This window comes from Tupaia chinensis, unplaced genomic scaffold (genome assembly GCF_000334495.1).
Source record: "Tupaia chinensis unplaced genomic scaffold, TupChi_1.0 Scaffold000335_1, whole genome shotgun sequence".
NCBI classification, from domain to species: Eukaryota; Metazoa; Chordata; class Mammalia; order Scandentia; family Tupaiidae; genus Tupaia; species Tupaia belangeri.
Genome location: NW_006159829.1, coordinates 6,879,413 through 6,899,846, shown reverse-complemented (window position 1 = coordinate 6,899,846; position 20,434 = coordinate 6,879,413). Strand labels below are relative to the sequence as shown.

General features: G+C 39.2%; 1 protein-coding gene across 1 annotated transcript in view; it reads left to right on the top strand.

Annotated features, from left to right (window-relative positions):
* Nucleotides 1-20,434, top strand: part of KHDRBS3 (KH RNA binding domain containing, signal transduction associated 3) — a 211,333-nt gene that overhangs the window by 118,743 nt on the left and 72,156 nt on the right. The window contains exons 7-8 of the mRNA XM_027773279.1: nucleotides 1,335-1,481; nucleotides 12,908-13,047. Of these exons, the coding sequence (XP_027629080.1) occupies nucleotides 1,335-1,481; nucleotides 12,908-13,047 (287 nt within the window). The remainder of the gene's footprint in view (nucleotides 1-1,334; nucleotides 1,482-12,907; nucleotides 13,048-20,434) is intronic.

The following is a 20,434-nucleotide window of genomic DNA, read 5'->3' as shown; positions in this document are numbered from 1 at the left end:
TTTTTTTTGAGAGGTTTTTGCTATAGGGCGCGTGCGCTCACCAGACAGACAGAGACAGACAGAGACAGAAAGAGAGAAATCACCCCCCAGGGGGGATGGTCACGCTGCAGTCCCTTCTCCTCCATTCTCCTCTCAGGATCTTGGGCACGCACGCACACGCACCCAGCGTGAGTTTTAAGCCACTGGGTCTCGGACGTGAACCGCAGTCGACTACGTGGGAGTCCAGTGACATAGCCATTACGCTAACTGCTGGTTCCCTGAAATTTCAGTTTTGAAAGGCGAGGCTTCACATCGACCAGTTAAAGTGTTCTGATTCGAACGGTGAACAGTTGGCATAAACGAGTATGCTTCTTGTAGGCAAGACAGATGTGAAAGAACTGCAAAGGATGCTATGGTGGTTGGCATGTACTGCCCCCTTTATGTGTGGAGCACTTTTCTTCTTTCAGTTTCTGATTCCCAGTGAAGGAAGTAGTGCTGACTTACCATACGCTGGCCAGCGCACTAGGTTACGGAGGAGAGAGAACAGAGCAAAAGCAGTCGTTTCTTAGCCGTCTTTCTCCTCCTAATGTTCCCCTTAAAGTTTAAAAACCTTTGTCATAGTTATTTAAAGTCATATAATAAAGTTTTTCACTTATTATTTTATCCTCAGATAAAATACAGTGCCTGGCATGCAGAGATGCTTTTTCAAAAGACTGTGTGAATGAGCAGGTGAAGGTAGGAATGAATGAGTGTTGAGCCCTTCATTCTGCAAATACTCGTGAGCATCTCCTGTATGCCAGGCTCTCCTCTCGTCATGGAGGATGTGTCATCACACAAAACAGTGACTTTCTCCCATGTGGCAGTCACCTTCCTGCAAGGGAAACAGAAACTGGGCAAGAAAGAATGCATTGTAGCTGTTTTAGGTAGTGGTAAATTCTTTGTAAGAGGATCACAGACACATCTCAGAGCCAGTGCAGAAGTGAGTTTGGGTGCCTGGCCAGGTTGACACACAGAGGTGGCCTATGCAGTGGCTGGAGCAGGCTTAGCAAAGGAGGCAGGAGGAGGCGAAGGAACCCCAGGCACAGGGGGAGGGGAGGGACTGCAGTCATCCGGCACCAGTAGAGGACACTTTCCAGCAGCAGCAGGAAGCCTTCAGAGTGTTTGTAAAGGCCTGGGAATGATGAGATCAGATCAACAATTTGAACCTCACTCCTTTGGATAAATGAGTGAATCTTCTATTGGTCTTTCTTAGGGTGTTCAGTGAATCTCCTTTGATAACCACAGAATAAACTTGGGGTAGTTATTTATTGTTTCTTAAGATGACTCATTTTTAAATGTGAGTTTTCTGTCTTTAGGAAGAAGAGTTGAGGAAAAGTGGAGAAGCAAAGTACTTTCACCTCAATGATGACCTCCACGTACTCATCGAAGTGTTTGCACCGCCAGCAGAAGCTTATGCCCGAATGGGGCATGCTTTGGAAGAAATCAAAAAGTTTCTTATCCCTGTTAGTATATTTTTTCTTTCTTCTGTGTTTTGTTTTGTTTTGTTTTTGTTTTCCATTTATTCATTTATTTCATGAGAAAGAAAGAGAGAAATAAACGGCATCCTCAGCAGGTTCTCATACCGTGGTCTATCGTGGCCTCCTAGCCACTGGATCTGGATCACAGGCTTATGCCCCCTGGTACACTCAGGTCAACCAGGAGCCAGACCTTGATCTTCAGGTGGCGTCCAGCATTACGGAACATTGTGCTGCCATTGCACTGCCACTACTAGACCAGGATTTTCATTTTGGTAATTAACTTGGAACATTATGACCCTTCCTTTATTTTAATCCTTGATAATTCTTGTTAGTAATTGTTATTTGCATTATTCTTTGTTAAGAAATTTCATATGTGTCATCTCAAGTAGTCCTCACAGTGTCCCTGTGAATTGCTTGGTGCCATTCCTTCTTTATATTTGAGAGATTAAATAAATGGCTCAGGTTACATGGCAGGAGTAGCAGAAGAGCACAGGCCCTAGTCCAGAGGTCAGCACGCCGTGTCCTGAGCTTTCATGTGGCACAGAAGACACTCCACAACTTCATTGTTCTCCAGGACAGACCTGTCCCAGGCTCTGTGCTTGGTGTGGGACATGCACACATGAGCAAAAGCTGTCCCTATGCTTCAGGAATATGTAGTTTAGGGGAAAAGAAAAGCATCCGCAGATGATTTTAGTGCAGCATGATGAAAATAATGACAGACACAACCATGACATACATAGAGGGGAATGGTGCCATGCAGCTATTCAGCTAGCTTCTGCCAGGTGTTTTACTAACAGTTAATTGTCTGTTTTAACCCTTCCAGACACTGTACCATTGCTAAGAAGGTAATAATTTAAAGAGAAGGGGAATAAATCTATTATAGAACGGTCTTTTTGTTAATTTGCATGCTCTTGATAGAAAGATTTGTGACCCACCCTGGTGGCACAGTGGGTAACAACTGAATTCCATCCAGTGCTGGAAGCCACCTGACCGACTGGGTTTGGATTTGCAGAACAGCTTGTGAATAACGCGTGCACATGTGCCCAAGATACTGAGGAGCTAGAGGGCCAGGGAAAGGGGACTGTGGTGTGACAAGACCCTGTTGAATTTGAATCTGTCTCAGCCCCTTGTCCTCGCTTGCACACATGTGTGCATGCATGCTTTACCATAAATAAGTCAGCATTTTAAAAACACAGACGCTATCAGAACTTATTCTTCCTAACTTTGTACCTGTTGACCGACCTCTCCTTATCCCTCTGATCTCCTACCCTTTCCAGTCTCCAGTAAATTCTATTTTATTCTATATTCTACGACAGCCACTTTTTAAAATTTCTCATATCTAAGAAATGAGTGGGATAATCTGGTATTTGTCTTTCTGTGCCTGGCTTATTTCACTTACCATAATGTCCTCTAGATATATCTGAGTTGCTTGTGTTTGTCAGAAAGAGAAAGGCGGGAGAGAAAGAGAGAGAGAGAGCAAGCAAGAAATCGCCTCCCCCTCACCCTCTGTAGGGAATATCCCACCATAGTCTCTTCCCTGTTTCTCCCCTTTCAAGATCTTGGGCATGCACACATAGGTGCCCAGCATGTTTTTCAAGCCACCTGGTCTAGGACTTTACCATGTATTTGACCACATAGGATCCATCAACTTTAACTGCTATGCCACTAGCTGACTCTATTTTTAATTAAGAGAACCTCCATCTTGTTATTCATAATGGCTATATTTATATTTCTACCAGCAGTGTGAAAGGGTTTCTTTTCCACATCTTTGCTAGTATGTATGTATGTATGTATATATATGTGTATTTATATATATATTGTTTTTTTTTTTTTTTTGTCTTTTTGGTAACAACCACGTTAACTGGGTGAGTGATGTCTTATGGTGGTTTTGATTTGCATCATTGTTCAGGTAAGGAGTTAAAATAATAATTTGACATGCAAAATTATAATAGTCTGTAAGCTACCATGTATGAATTGGTTTCAGTGGTAACTACATCGATTATATCAGTATTGTCCATCTGAGAGCTGAGCTGACAGACATCTAAAATTTTCAAAAATTCTTATATTATATAGCTAGTAAGTTTATTTGGTGAAGTTCATGCTGACCCTCAGTTGTGATTGACTTTAAGTTCCGTTGTTTTGTTTTGTTTTGTTTTTTAAACTGTACTGTCTATTTTAAAATACTATTTTGCAAAAATGATATTTAATTATATATTTTTTAATATCATTATAATCACCTAACCTTACTTAGAGCAGTATTCCTATTTTAAAAATTTTAATTTTTTTTTAAAAATAGGACTTTAGCAGTGTTCTTGTCTCATGAAAACCACTTATATCCACATAAAATGTAGTATCACATCTTCAAATGCTATTCAAAAGGACAACTATTTAGCATTTATGTAGTTCAGGGACCAGCGGGTGGCGTGGTGGTTAAGGCGCTGGACACTCCCACATGGACAACTGGTGTTCGAGTCCTGGACCTGGTGGCTGGCTTTCTCACTTCCTCTCTCTCTCACTCTCACTGTCTGTCTCTCTCTGGTCAAATTAAAAAAATCAATGAATAAATAAAAAATAAATAATTATTAAAAAATTGCATTTACGTAGTTCATTTTACTGAGAATGTACTCTAGAAATGATTAATCTTTGTATATTTTTAGTAAAGTGGTTGGAAAAATATTAATAGCATAATTTGACAAGATGAAATGGTGATACATTCAAGCATCACTGAGGTCATAGCACCTCAGATAAGTCAGTGAAGAATCTTTAATTACAGAAAAATATAAACCCGTATGTTTACCGTAAAATATATACTGCTTAGCTTTTCCTATTAATCACATTGACTTGTATTGGCTGTCATTTGACTTTCCTCCTTCCTGCTTTGCCAGTATTAGGTGATTGTAATTTCAGATTCCTTTTTGATTGCTGTTCCTATTACTTTTCTTATTACAAATTTCCTCTACTACAAGTTTAAGTTGTGGGGTTTTTTTGTTTGCTTTTGCATTTTTCTTTTGAAATGTAAATAATAAACAGTTGGCTTTTTAAAAATAAATTTACTAGATTTATTTTATATTTTAAACTATAAATAGTTGAAGAAACAGTCTCCTCTGAATCTTTGAGTCACACTCAAATATGTATATGTTTCTTCAATCTTACAATCCTTCCTTTCTTCATACTAAGGTCTCTTCTCTCTTTGTAGCTGTATAGCTAAAAACAAACAAACAAAAGCAAAACAAAACAAAATTCCCTTTGCTCTACCTGTGTACAAATCTTGCTTTTATTTTGTTAATTTATTTCTAAGAAAGTTGTCCTTTTTAATGCTACTGTAAATGTATTTGTTGATTTGTTTTTGGATTATTCATTGTTAGTGACTTTCGCCTATTTATCTTATACCCCGCAACCTTGCTAAGTACATATATTAGCTCTATTACTTTTTTTTTATATAATGGATTTCTTAGGATTTTCCATGTACAGGTTCAATGTCATCTGTGAACAGAATGTTCTAGTAATTCCTTTCCTTCCTGGGTGCCATTTATTTATTTTTTGTTACACAAGTGTCTTGGCCCAAGTAAAGTGTTAAACAGAGATAGTGACAGCAGACATCCTTGTCTTGTTCCTGATGTGGTCTCTCACTCTTCAATAAATATGATGTTAGGTGAAGTATGGGCAGTCTGTGGAACTGACTGGGAAATTATCCATGCCCTCTAAGTAATCTAATTTGTTGGTGTGTACTTTGTCATAGTATTTTCTGAGTTTATTGAACATTTTTATCATTAGTGTGTAGGAGCCTTCTGTCAAATGTTTTTTCTCCTTTTTATTGAAATGATCATGAGATTTCTGTCTTTTGTTATTCTATTGCATTCATTGATTTCCAGCCTTGCGGTCTTGGAATAAGTTCTGCTAGGTTCCTGTGTATACACTTAGCTGCTGGTTTTGGCTTCTTAATTTTGTCGGCAGCCTTCAGGTCCCTATCAGTAAGGACGTTTGTAGCTTTCATATTTTATGATGTCTTTGTTCGACTTTGGTATCAGGGAAATGCTAACCCCATAGAATGAGTTAAGAAGTGTTTCTTGCTCCTAACTTTTTTTTAAGAGTTTGTGAAATATTAGCAGTAATTCCTTATTTGTTTGTGTTTGGTGTAGAGTACATCATTGGAATCCTGTGGACGTAGGCTTTTCTTTGTAGGAAATTTTTGAGACTAAAACTTTCCACACGGCACTTCGGACACTAAATGTGTGGAATCCTCTCCTCACTCAGCCTCACACCAACGTAGTCTCCGCTTTCTTGGCAACAGCTGGCTGTTCTACAGTGCCTTACAATGAGGACACTAAGTATCTGCAGTCCATGTCACACCTCACTGATTGGGGATTCAGTTCCATAGACTGCCTGTACCTCAGGTGCCAGTCCTGAGCCTCCTCTAGTTCTGACCAACTCGACCACAGATCACAGGCTCTTAGAACCCTCTCCTTGGGTTTGATAATTTCCTGTGACAGCTCACAGAACTCAGGGAAAAGCTTTACTTACAATTGCTGGCCTATCATAAAAGATAATATAAAGAAACGGGAATAGCCAGATAAAGAGGTATTTAGGTCAAAGTGTGCAAGGATCCCGAGAGAAGGAGCTTCTGTTCTATGAAGTTGGGGTATGCCAACATGTGGCTGCATTTTTGTGTGTTGTGTTTTCATTTTCATTCATCTCAGGATCTTTTAAATTTTTTTTGTGGTTTCTGTTTTGATCTAATGATTTTTTAATTATATTCTTTAATTTCTACATATTTGTGAATTCCCCAAATTTTTCTCTAACTTCTAATTTATTCTATTGTGATAAATATGTATGATTTTAGCCCTATTAGAATTACTGAAGCTGTGTAGTACCTTAGCATATGGTCTATCCTCAAACATGTTCCATGTACACTTGAGAAGCAGTTGTGTTTTGGAGTGTAGCATTTTATCAATCCCTGCTTACAGTTTTATGTCTTTTTTTCATTTTTCATTTTTTAATTTGCTCTAGGGTGTGTGCACTCACTGTAGACAGAGGGGAAATAAAGTAAGAAAGCACCCCCAGAGGAAAGACTACTGCATTCCTTTTCCCGTTCTCCTCGAGGGATTTTGGTTACACATGCACCTGGCCTGAGCCTTAAGCTGCGGGGACTAAGACCACAGTCAGCCCTGTGGGACCCAGCTGCCTTACCCACCCACATACCACCTGACTGGCCCTGTGTCATCTATGTTAACTAATACTATTGTGTTGCACTAGAATGACTAATGCTTTCTAGACTAGAAACCCAAATATGCAGGTCACTTCCTTAAAATCATAAAAGGTTTCTCAGCATTCCAGATTTCAAACATTTGAAGTTATCTGTAAGATGACAACTTGGGATGGTTTGGCTTGGACATTTCCTTTCACTTTAAATCCTACCCCGTATAGTTTCTCCAGTTCAGTCGTAGAGCTCATTTTCTTGGTTCTCAGAACACAACATTGCTTCGAGTCTTAAAATATGTTTTTCCATCTGTGTGGATTACTCTGCAGCCCACTTTTTAAAATTTCTCATATCTAAGAAATGAGTGGGATAATCTGGTATTTGTCTTTCTGTGCCTGGCTTATTTCACTTACCATAATGTCCTCTAGATATATCTGAGTTGGCTTGTGTTTGTCAGAAAGAGAAAGGCGGGAGAGAAAGAGAGAGCGAGAGCAAGCAAGAAATCGCCTCCCCCTCACCCTCTGTAGGGAATATCCCACCATAGTCTCTTCCCTGTTTCTCCCCTTTCAAGATCTTGGGCATGCACACATAGGTGCCCAGCATGTTTTTCAAGCCACCTGGTCTAGGACTTTACCATGTATTTGACCACATAGGATCCATCAACTTTAACTGCTATGCCACTAGCTGACTCTATTTTTAATTAAGAGAACCTCCATCTTGTTATTCATAATGGCTATATTTATATTTCTTCCAGCAGTGTGAAAGGGTTTCTTTTCCACATCTTTGCTAGTATGTATGTATGTATGTATATATATGTGTATATATATATATATATATATTTTTTTTTTTTTTTTTTTTTTTTTTGTCTTTTTGGTAACAACCACGTTAACTGGGTGAGTGATGTCTTATGGTGGTTTTGATTTGCATCATTGTTCAGGTAAGGAGTTAAAATAATAATTTGACATGCAAAATTATAAAAAGTTAGTCTGTAAGCTACCATGTATGAATTGGTTTCAGTGGTAACTACATCGATTATATCAGTATTGTCCATCTGAGAGCTGAAGCAACAGACATCTAAAATTTTCAAAAATTCTTATATTATATAGCTAGTAAGTTTATTTGGTGAAGTTCATGCTGACCCTCAGTTGTGATTGACTTTAAGTTCCGTTGTTTTGTTTTGTTTTGTTTTTTAAACTGTACTGTCTATTTTAAAATACTATTTTGCAAAAATGATATTTAATTATATATTTTTTAATATCATTATAATCACCTAACCTTACTTAGAGCAGTATTCCTATTTTAAAAATTTTAATTTTTTTTTAAAAATAGGACTTTAGCAGTGTTCTTGTCTCATGAAAACCACTTATATCCACATAAAATGTAGTATCACATCTTCAAATGCTATTCAAAAGGACAACTATTTAGCATTTATGTAGTTCAGGGACCAGCGGGTGGCGTGGTGGTTAAGGCGCTGGACACTCCCACATGGACAACTGGTGTTCGAGTCCTGGACCTGGTGGCTGGCTTTCTCACTTCCTCTCTCTCTCACTCTCACTGTCTGTCTCTCTCTGGTCAAATTAAAAAAATCAATGAATAAATAAAAAATAAATAATTATTAAAAAATTGCATTTACGTAGTTCATTTTACTGAGAATGTACTCTAGAAATGATTAATCTTTGTATATTTTTAGTAAAGTGGTTGGAAAAATATTAATAGCATAATTTGACAAGATGAAATGGTGATACATTCAAGCATCACTGAGGTCATAGCACCTCAGATAAGTCAGTGAAGAATCTTTAATTACAGAAAAATATAAACCCGTATGTTTACCGTAAAATATATACTGCTTAGCTTTTCCTATTAATCACATTGACTTGTATTGGCTGTCATTTGACTTTCCTCCTTCCTGCTTTGCCAGTATTAGGTGATTGTAATTTCAGATTCCTTTTTGATTGCTGTTCCTATTACTTTTCTTATTACAAATTTCCTCTACTACAAGTTTAAGTTGTGGGGTTTTTTTGTTTGCTTTTGCATTTTTCTTTTGAAATGTAAATAATAAACAGTTGGCTTTTTAAAAATAAATTTACTAGATTTATTTTATATTTTAAACTATAAATAGTTGAAGAAACAGTCTCCTCTGAATCTTTGAGTCACACTCAAATATGTATATGTTTCTTCAATCTTACAATCCTTCCTTTCTTCATACTAAGGTCTCTTCTCTCTTTGTAGCTGTATAGCTAAAAACAAACAAACAAAAGCAAAACAAAACAAAATTCCCTTTGCTCTACCTGTGTACAAATCTTGCTTTTATTTTGTTAATTTATTTCTAAGAAAGTTGTCCTTTTTAATGCTACTGTAAATGTATTTGTTGATTTGTTTTTGGATTATTCATTGTTAGTGACTTTCGCCTATTTATCTTATACCCCGCAACCTTGCTAAGTACATATATTAGCTCTATTACTTTTTTTTTATATAATGGATTTCTTAGGATTTTCCATGTACAGGTTCAATGTCATCTGTGAACAGAATGTTCTAGTAATTCCTTTCCTTCCTGGGTGCCATTTATTTATTTTTTGTTACACAAGTGTCTTGGCCCAAGTAAAGTGTTAAACAGAGATAGTGACAGCAGACATCCTTGTCTTGTTCCTGATGTGGTCTCTCACTCTTCAATAAATATGATGTTAGGTGAAGTATGGGCAGTCTGTGGAACTGACTGGGAAATTATCCATGCCCTCTAAGTAATCTAATTTGTTGGTGTGTACTTTGTCATAGTATTTTCTGAGTTTATTGAACATTTTTATCATTAGTGTGTAGGAGCCTTCTGTCAAATGTTTTTTCTCCTTTTTATTGAAATGATCATGAGATTTCTGTCTTTTGTTATTCTATTGCATTCATTGATTTCCAGCCTTGCGGTCTTGGAATAAGTTCTGCTAGGTTCCTGTGTATACACTTAGCTGCTGGTTTTGGCTTCTTAATTTTGTCGGCAGCCTTCAGGTCCCTATCAGTAAGGACGTTTGTAGCTTTCATATTTTATGATGTCTTTGTTCGACTTTGGTATCAGGGAAATGCTAACCCCATAGAATGAGTTAAGAAGTGTTTCTTGCTCCTAACTTTTTTTTAAGAGTTTGTGAAATATTAGCAGTAATTCCTTATTTGTTTGTGTTTGGTGTAGAGTACATCATTGGAATCCTGTGGACGTAGGCTTTTCTTTGTAGGAAATTTTTGAGACTAAAACTTTCCACACGGCACTTCGGACACTAAATGTGTGGAATCCTCTCCTCACTCAGCCTCACACCAACGTAGTCTCCGCTTTCTTGGCAACAGCTGGCTGTTCTACAGTGCCTTACAATGAGGACACTAAGTATCTGCAGTCCATGTCACACCTCACTGATTGGGGATTCAGTTCCATAGACTGCCTGTACCTCAGGTGCCAGTCCTGAGCCTCCTCTAGTTCTGACCAACTCGACCACAGATCACAGGCTCTTAGAACCCTCTCCTTGGGTTTGATAATTTCCTGTGACAGCTCACAGAACTCAGGGAAAAGCTTTACTTACAATTGCTGGCCTATCATAAAAGATAATATAAAGAAACGGGAATAGCCAGATAAAGAGGTATTTAGGTCAAAGTGTGCAAGGATCCCGAGAGAAGGAGCTTCTGTTCTATGAAGTTGGGGTATGCCAACATGTGGCTGCATTTTTGTGTGTTGTGTTTTCATTTTCATTCATCTCAGGATCTTTTAAATTTTTTTTGTGGTTTCTGTTTTGATCTAATGATTTTTTAATTATATTCTTTAATTTCTACATATTTGTGAATTCCCCAAATTTTTCTCTAACTTCTAATTTATTCTATTGTGATAAATATGTATGATTTTAGCCCTATTAGAATTACTGAAGCTGTGTAGTACCTTAGCATATGGTCTATCCTCAAACATGTTCCATGTACACTTGAGAAGCAGTTGTGTTTTGGAGTGTAGCATTTTATCAATCCCTGCTTACAGTTTTATGTCTTTTTTTCATTTTTCATTTTTTAATTTGCTCTAGGGTGTGTGCACTCACTGTAGACAGAGGGGAAATAAAGTAAGAAAGCACCCCCAGAGGAAAGACTACTGCATTCCTTTTCCCGTTCTCCTCGAGGGATTTTGGTTACACATGCACCTGGCCTGAGCCTTAAGCTGCGGGGACTAAGACCACAGTCAGCCCTGTGGGACCCAGCTGCCTTACCCACCCACATACCACCTGACTGGCCCTGTGTCATCTATGTTAACTAATACTATTGTGTTGCACTAGAATGACTAATGCTTTCTAGACTAGAAACCCAAATATGCAGGTCACTTCCTTAAAATCATAAAAGGTTTCTCAGCATTCCAGATTTCAAACATTTGAAGTTATCTGTAAGATGACAACTTGGGATGGTTTGGCTTGGACATTTCCTTTCACTTTAAATCCTACCCCGTATAGTTTCTCCAGTTCAGTCGTAGAGCTCATTTTCTTGGTTCTCAGAACACAACATTGCTTCGAGTCTTAAAATATGTTTTTCCATCTGTGTGGATTACTCTGCAGCCCCTCTTCTGGTGGTTAGTTCTTATTCATCCTGCGATGACAGTTCCTGTGGAGAACTTTGTACTACCCCCAACGGCTGCACTAGATGGCTTTCTTTTGAACCATTTAGATCAGAACTATCCTTTTATTGTAATATCACACTTTTATTTTTTATTTCATGTTTTGGTTGATGGTCGTTGAGTAGAGTTGAGTTGAAGGTGGTAAGGAAGATGAAGAAATGAAGGATGCTTTCTAAAATTTCTGAATTGAGGGACCAGCAGTTAACATAATGGCTATGTCACTGGATTCCCACGTGGTCGACTGCGGTTCGAGTCCTGGACCCGGTGGCTTAAACTCACACCGGGCATGTGTGCGTGCGTGTGTGCCCAAGATCCGGAGAGGAGAATGGAGAAGGGATTGTGGCATGGCCATTCCCCCTGGGGGGTGATTTCCTGCTTTCTATCTCTCTGTCTCTCTCTGTCTGGCGAGCGCATGCGCCCTATGGCAAAAACCTCTCCAAAAAAAAAAAATTTCTGAATTGAATATTTGGACAGACAACATAAGATGAAAGGAGAGCAAGTTTTCAGGAATAAGATTATATATTCAGTTTTAGAAATGTGGAGTTTCATAACACACAGTTATCTAAATGAACGTTACAAGAAGAATGTATACAGGCAGTTCTGAACTTCAGCAAAGCTCTTGTGTTATATGTCCATCTTTCGCCTCTGTTAGACGAGGTCCTTGGCTGCTGGGACCATGCTTATTCCTTAGCTGCTCCATTATTTAGTACATCGTAGATGCTCAGAAGCTACTAGCTGAATTGACTTGTAAATAACGGTGCTCATATATTACTTATATAGTATTTTAATTTTATTGTGTTTCATTGGGAACATATGCATGCCTAGGGAGAGGAGTTATAACTGTGAATATATGAGATTTTTACTTGGGGAAAAATACTGTGTTTTTTCTTTTTTCTCCGCCCCCCCCCCCTGCCAGAGGGTATGTGTGCTTTCTAAAGAGAGAGAGAGGGTGTGAGAAAGCACCCCCCATTAGGGATGGTTATGCCACAGTCCCTTTTCTTCCATTTCACCTTTTGGGGCACATACACACATTCACTTAATATGTTTTTCAAGCCACTGGGTCTAGAACTCTGAGCAGTCAGCCATGGGACACTCGACTACCTTAACTTCTGTGCCACCAGCTGGCCTGTGTGGTTTTCTTTTTTTCCTTTTCATACAAATTAATTGACACATTTTTATTCTTAAATACCTATTTTACTTTGTGAGTTCACCTATTTTCCTAACGCTTTTTCTAAATTAAAAATTATCGGCTTTTCTAAATACTTTTGTGATTTTTTTTTTTTTGGGGGGGGAGAGGTTTGGTTTTTTTGGGGGGGAGGGGGGAGAGGTACATGCGCTCGCCAGAGAGACAGAAAGCGAGAAATCACCCCCTAGCAGGGATGGCCACACCACAATCCCTTCTCCTCCATTCTCCTCTCGGGATCTTGGGCACACACACACATGCAACTGGCATGAGTTTAAACCACCAGGTCAGGGACTCAAACCGCGGTCAACTACATGGGAGTCCAGTGACATAACCATTATGCTAACTGCTGGTCCCAATACTTTTGTCTTTTTAATATGAGGCAAATTGCTTTCTCTCTGTCATCCGTATAGGACTATAATGATGAAATCAGGCAAGCCCAGCTCCAGGAATTAACATATTTGAATGGTGGCTCAGAAAATGCAGACGTCCCGGTGGTTCGAGGGAAATCCACCTTGCGTACAAGAGGTGTACCGACCCCACCAGTAACCAGGTAGGCATGATTGATTGACTTACCTTTCTTTCCTTTTTTTTTTTAGGTTATGATATCATGACAGCTTCTTTAATTTGTTTTTAATTGATAGCTGTATAGCTTTACAAAGCCTAGATTCAGACAGTGAGTCATGATAAGTGATTCCTTTCAGAATAAGAAATTTCTGGGCCTGAACATAACCTGCAACACTGACTGAGAAGTGACCCCTCCCCTGTCTTCACACTGCCTTCTCTGTCTCTGGTCTCCCTCTCACTCCCTTTTATAGAAACACATGGGATTGTGTAAAAGGCCCACCTTGATAACCCAGGATAATCTTTGATTCTCGAGATCCTTAATCACATCTGCCAAGGCTCTTTTTCTGAATAAGGAAATACATACAGGTTTCTGGGATTCAGACAGCATAATTTCGGATGGCCTAATACTCCATCACGTTTGTGATGTTAGTTTAATCATTTTTATGATGGAAGTTAATGTTCTTTTCCAAAATAGGCCAAATACACAAAACATGTATTTTACAAAATTTTTTGAAAGTCTTCCATCTTATCCTGTCCCTGTGTTATTAGTCTGTGTTTGTTTATACATGTATAGAGCGTGTAGTGTGTTCACGATAGGCTAGGCACTTGTCGAATGCAGACCCTCCCAGTCACGCCACTGCCTCCCTACCTTTTTGAAATAATAGTCACATTAGACATCTGTTTTCAGATCTTGCTCCAAGATTGGACAAAAAATACAAATACAAATATATAAATATACAAATACAAATATATAAATATATGAACACAAATATATAAGCCTCCCAGACACACTTCCATGCTAGCATATTTTTCTTTGTAGGAGTACCTAGATATAGAGGTAGATGGACGTGGGAGACATCAAAAAGTTCTAGGAAAATGGAATTATTCTGGTGCAAAAAATTTTGAAATCCATTCATAGTTTTTCATAATTAATACACATTTTTTCAGAAACTTTTTAAAGACCCTTGCTGTAACAATTTCGTCTGTGTCTTTATGTGTGTGCACGTGCCCAGTGTGTATAAACTTTCTTTTCAGTGATCTATAAAACCTTATTTATACAAGTAAAGTTAATGTACAAAAAATATATCTTCTGACATTTGTTTTATGTATATCTCTAGGTATGGAGGGAATAAAATTAACAAAGTGATATTTATTAAGATCAAAGTACTCCGGCCTGATCCTTTTGGCAGAGTCCAAGCCCATAATAACCACCTTTGGCTAGAGCATGGAGCTCACTCACTGCCATTGTGCGAGACACCACCTTCCTTAAATCACAGCTGCCATTTTTATTTCTAATTTCTAATTTAGTTGTCAGTTTTTTAATTAAGTTGAAAATGTTACAAATAAGTAAGAGATATTTTGTATGTTTGGTTTTGGTTTTGGTATACAACACCTGGTGAAGCAATACCATCTGTCCAGTGAAGAATTTTTTTCTCTTGATTACGACATATACATTTTTTGTCATTTAGAGCTTTTTTCACTTTCTTGGTGTTTAATAATCTATTTTGAAGTTTGTGTTCCAGACTGGTTTTTGGATTGTGTCTGAGTGGTGGCAGTGCAGTGCCAGAATGAGACATCGTACCTGTGTGCTTACTGGAAATTGTAAGCAATTCACAGTAGGTGCGGTGCACTGTCTTCACACCCCACTTTCTCTTCCAAATGACTCTGGTCTTCCATGGTGCCAGATTTTTTAAGTGTCCTTTTTCTACATGATAAAGTTTATATTTTTGCAAGAGGTATTCAAAACCTCTTTGTAATTTTTCTCAAAATCCCTCTAGTTCATTCTTTATTATTTTGCTATATTTCCTGCGTGTTTAACCAACTCTGAAAGTTTCTTTTATAAAGTTTGTATTTGTGTTTTTATGTATCTTTATCTTTGTTCAAGTCATTCCTTCTGTATTTCTTCCCTCTGCCCTCTCAGCTGTTGAAATCTACCTACCTGTACGTCCTAAACGGAGCCTTAAAGAACTCTTAGCATAGCACCTCCTTGTGACTGAGCACTCTTCTCAGCACTTACAGACAGTAACCAAGTGAGGCCTCCTAACAGCTCTTTAAGGTGGGCACTGCTCTGTGACCTTCACCATGTCAACAACGAGGAAAGTTAGGCCAGCGTCTAGGCTGCTTGCCCAGTCATGCAGCTAGTCACCGCCAGAGCCAGGTCGGGATCCAGACATTCTGATTCCATAAACCAAGCCTCTCTGCCTTGGTATAATACCTTGTATTTTCAACAAGAATTTTTTTTTCCTTCTCTCCATTTTCTGCTAGGAGGTTGTGTGTTCTGCCAGAGACAGAGGAACAGGACAAAGCATCCCCCACCATGGGAAATGGTCAAATTACAATCCCTTCTCCATTTCTATCTCCTTTTGGGATTTTGTACACACACACACACACACACACACAGAACTTACACACACACACCTGGCATGTTTGTCAAGTCACCTGGTCCAGGGTTTGAGCTGTGCAGTCAGTTGCACAACCTGGCTGCTCCAACCACCAGGCCACAGAGCTAGTTTCTTCCTCCATCTTTTCCCTATACTTCTCCCATAGAACTTTCACTGGACGACTTGTATTATGTTTTCATTATGGCATATGATAACATTTTTGGTATAAGCTACGATGACCAGGCTTCCCCCCTTGCCACATTTTTTTTTTTCTAGAGAGAGGCTTTTGCTATTGATCATGTGTGTTCTCTGAAGAGACAGAGAGAGACAGAAAGCAAGAAATCATCCCCCAGGGAGAATGGCCATGCTGCATTCCCTTCTCCTCCATTCTCTCAGGATTTTGAGCGTGCACACACACACACACACACACACACACACACACACAATCTGGTGTGAAATTTAAGCCAGTGGGTCCAGGACTTGAACCATGGTGACTGCATGGGAGTCCAGTGACTAACCATTATGCCATCTGCAGGTCCACACTTAACACTTTTTTCTCATGAAATCACATGTAGTAACTTGCCAACTTAATCTAGTCCATCTAATGGAATAAAAATAATAATTAAAAAAAATGTGATGTGAAAATTAGGGTAAAAAATTGTAAAAACTCTCATGGGTAAAGTTAGTATACAGATACACACATGTTGTAACATTCTATAGAGTTACTGAAGTTGGCCTTCAAATTAGTGCTATGAATTTCCTAGCAGCTGAAATTGAGTCTTAAAAACATGACAGAATTCAGTGTCTAAATCTAAATGTCTAAAAACAGTAGCAATACAGAATAAGACAAAAACATGCCCAATGAAGCTTAGTACGTTTTAGCCCTGACACTTGCAAGAAATGTCTCCAGGAGACAGTCATGAAGTGGTCTCCATAGGAGATCGTAATATTTTAACAACAGTTCTGTTTGCCAGATCTAATTCCACAGTAAGCTCTTGATACTCTGATTTTTATATCTAAAATAAATCTCCAATTGACTCTTCTTTAATCACCTCTGTCCTCTGCCGTGGCATCTTTCCTAACATTATCCACACTGTTCTTCCAGTTTTCAGATGCATTCACAGTGACCTTTTACTATTTTCTCCCTACCTAATACCCTCCAGTGGCTTCCACTGCTGCTGTAAGTAAATTCAGACTCCCTGATAATGCACTTACATGATCTGAAGCTCTCTTCCCCTTTCTGACTCTCTCATTCCATTTTTTCATTTTCTTCACTCGAGCCACACTGATCTTCCTTCCCTCCTCCTTCCCTCTGTGCCTCCCTCTTTCCCATCCTTCTTTCCCTTTTGCCAGAAGGGCATGTGTGTTCCTCAGGGGAAGGGAGAAAGCACCGCCCTGCCCTCACAGTGGGCCATGATCACACTGCAATTCCTTTTTCTCCATTTCTTCATCCTGTCGGGGTTTGGGGCATGTGTTGCACATACACCTGGCATGTTTATCAAACCTCTGGGGCCAGGATTCAAACCACAGTCAACCATGTGGGATCTGACTCCCATAAACACTGTGCAATGGGGCCAACCCATGGTCTTGGTTCAGTTCCTTAAGCATGCCAAGCTCGTTCTTTGTGCTCACTCTTGGTTCTTCTCATCTCCCGCCCTCCGATTACCTGTCTCCCTCAGCGTTTTCTCACACACTCGAGAACCTTGTCAAAGATGCCTTTGCCAGTCACCTGGTTTAAAGCAGCCACCTGTAATGCAGGAGCTCCTTGGTAATGGCCTGTCTTACTTAGTAGCATTTATCAACTTGCCTTTACTTCTGTTCAGTTTTCATTGACCATTCCTTATTGTAATGTCTATCCATGACATCTTTTGCATCACTAATAACCAACATTGGTAATCACTCAGTAAATTATAAAGTGAATAAATTACAATGGCACAAAATTTTTTGGCTCTTTCAAATCAAGTGTGGACCATTTAAAGTATTCTTATATTAAAGTAGTTCCTAGTCGTTACATGACTGAATTTGCTAGGAGATCAGCTTTGTGGGAATGGTTACATGGATATCATCCTTTTGGAATTTCTCAGTGAAACAAGTTATTACTGGAATTTTCATGAGTGTTTCCTCCTGTTACCACCTCAGGACACCTTTCTGCTAAAGAATGTAAACGAGTTTAAATTAAATTCTGCAGTGAGCAATAATAAATATTTTAATAAAACCATTTCATTTTAATTTCAAACAGGAGAACTAAGCATATATATTTATATATTCTATACGTATGTGTGTGTGTTGTGTGTATATGTAAAGGGTAGTTTATAAGATCAATACATATACATACACATATTATATATTATACATATCCTATATACCATACATTATATATATCCTCTAAATATCCATCTATATATCATATATATATAAAATTTAAAAGTATGTATATTATACATATCCAACTAGGAACTACTTTAACATAAGAATATTTTAAATGGTCCACACTTGATCAGAAAGGGCCTAAACATTTTTGTGCCAGAAGAGTGCGTGTGTGTGTATATACACGATATGTATAATATACATACTTTTAAATTTAATTTGCCATAGTGTGTGTGCCAGAAAGAGAGGGAAGGAAAATGAGAAAGTCCCAGGAGATGCCTACACTGCAGTCCCTTCTCCTTCATTCTCCTCTGATGATCGAGGCAAACACAAATGTGCGCCCATTGTGTTTCTCAACCCATTGATCCAAGACTCAACTGTGCAGTCAGACAGGTGGGGTCCAGCCACCTTAACCACTGCATCCGTAGTTGACCCAACCCGGTTTGTACTTTTTAAACTTTGGAAACAGGAACTCCCTTTACCTACTGTCTGTTCTGAACACTGCATCTAAAAAGCATTACAGGGACAGCCCCATGACCTAGTGTTTAAGTGAGCTGGATACAACATGGCCAACCTTGTGGTTCAAATCCCAGCCCCAGTGGGCTTGTGAAACACATAAGGAGTGTGTGCAAATGTGCCCAAGATCCCCACAGGAGAAGAAAAGGAGGAGAAGGGTTTGTGGTGTGACCACACCCCATCAGGGCATATTTTCTACCTCTCCCTGTCTTTGTCTGTCTGTCTGTCTATCTGTCTGTCTCTTCCTCTCTGGGCAACTGAAAAGCATTGTTTAGGTAATATTTCCCCCTTAGCTCTGTCCATGGTTCAGCAGAGAAGGAACTGGGGAAGCAACACAGCTGTACAATCAAGGGTACTTCAGACACAGCTTTTTTTTTTTTTTTTTTTTGGAGAGATTTTCACTGTAGGGCGCGTACGCTCACCAGACAAACAGAGAGAGACATAGAGACAGAAAGCGAGAAATCACCCCCCAGGTGGGGATGGTCACGCCTCAGTCCCTTCTCCTCCATTCTCCTCTCGAGATCTTGGGCACGCACGCACACGCACCTGGCATGAGTTTTAAGCCACCGGGTCCGGGACACGAACCGCGGTCGACTACGTGGGAGTCCAGCGACATAGCCATTACGCTAACTGCTGGTTCCCAGGCACAGGCTTTTTTGTGCTAAGTTTTTCACAGTAGGTCTCTCTACCCCACCTTTCACTACTTCTGTACTGGTCTGTACATGCAGGTGGTTTTGAACCCTAAATTGTGCTCCCATACTTTAACTTTCTCTCAAACAGAGAGTAAAGCTCTGGGTAACTTTCCCATGGCCTGCCCTCTGGCCCCTCTGGTCCTTCATCCAAGTGAAAGGCAGTCGTCTTCCTGTGTGCTCGATGCCAGAGCAGCCAGAAGAAACGTGAGTGAAGGAGATTAAATCTCTCTCTCTGATTAGGAAGTACCAGGCAGGGCAAGTGTCTTCATACGTGTTCACCCGTATTGGCCACCTACTGTGGTGGTTTCATGTTGTTAGGACCCAGTTACTCAATGGCATCTTAACCTGCCTTTGCCAAATTAGGGAACTGTTCAGCTCCTCTTTTTTTAAATGTCTGGTCTGCCCATTGATCACTCTCTCCTCTTTGTTGTCTGCAGTTACATATATCAAATCCCATCAGTGCAGGTCCCACACTATATGCCAAGGAACTGGGCATGAGGACAGACTCTGAGGGTTACTGTGGTATAGTTGAAACTTTAGGTGAACACAGCAGTAAGCAGTAAGCACTATCTTGTAGACACTGAGCTGTCAACTTAAGGTCATCATCACAAGTTCTGACATTAGAGCTTGCTGCCTGATATTAATGATGTGGTATCTTTGTGAAGCTGATGTTTTAGCAGTTGTGAGAAGCAGTAAGGATAGTGTGAAAATCAGTGCGGTCAGGAAGGGAGGGTGACAGTGTCCCATCTGATCCCATGCTTTGAGAAGTGATATAGTTCCCAGAATGCATAATAATTGTGGCTATTTATAATGAAAAGAAAATTCTTCCAATTTATATATATATTATTTGGCTTAAGTAGTTACAAAATTACTGGGAAATACATTTATAAATTGTTGGACCTCACAAGTCCATTACCACAATTGTTACTACTTTGGCCTGAGAAAAATACCATGAAAAATGACACAGACATGATGGACATCGTGAACTGAAACAGTCTGGGAACCTCTAGCCTTGCGATGCTGTCCCACGGGCTCGGAGCCTCTGTTCCTGGTTGGTTTGCTTGCTCGTTTTATCCTGTTTTCTCGACCAGTCTGTCTCGATACAATCTCAGTGTTCACAGCCCCTTCTCTTCTGTGGTTAAATAGACTCAATGACACTTTATTTTACCTGCTGTATTTTATCAGCTCATTTTATTTCTAGTAGTTTTTATTTCTCTGCTGAGGATTCTTTTTGTTCATTTCATCATATTTCCTTCAACACATTGTAAATTTATGAGATCCATTCAATATTTGATTTCTTGTCTGCTAATTAATCTGTACTATTTAGGAGTAAGTGTTATGCTGTGAAAACCCTGGAATTTGTCATATTACACCAATGTGTATATATTTTATTTTATTGTTTTACATTGTTAGGTTC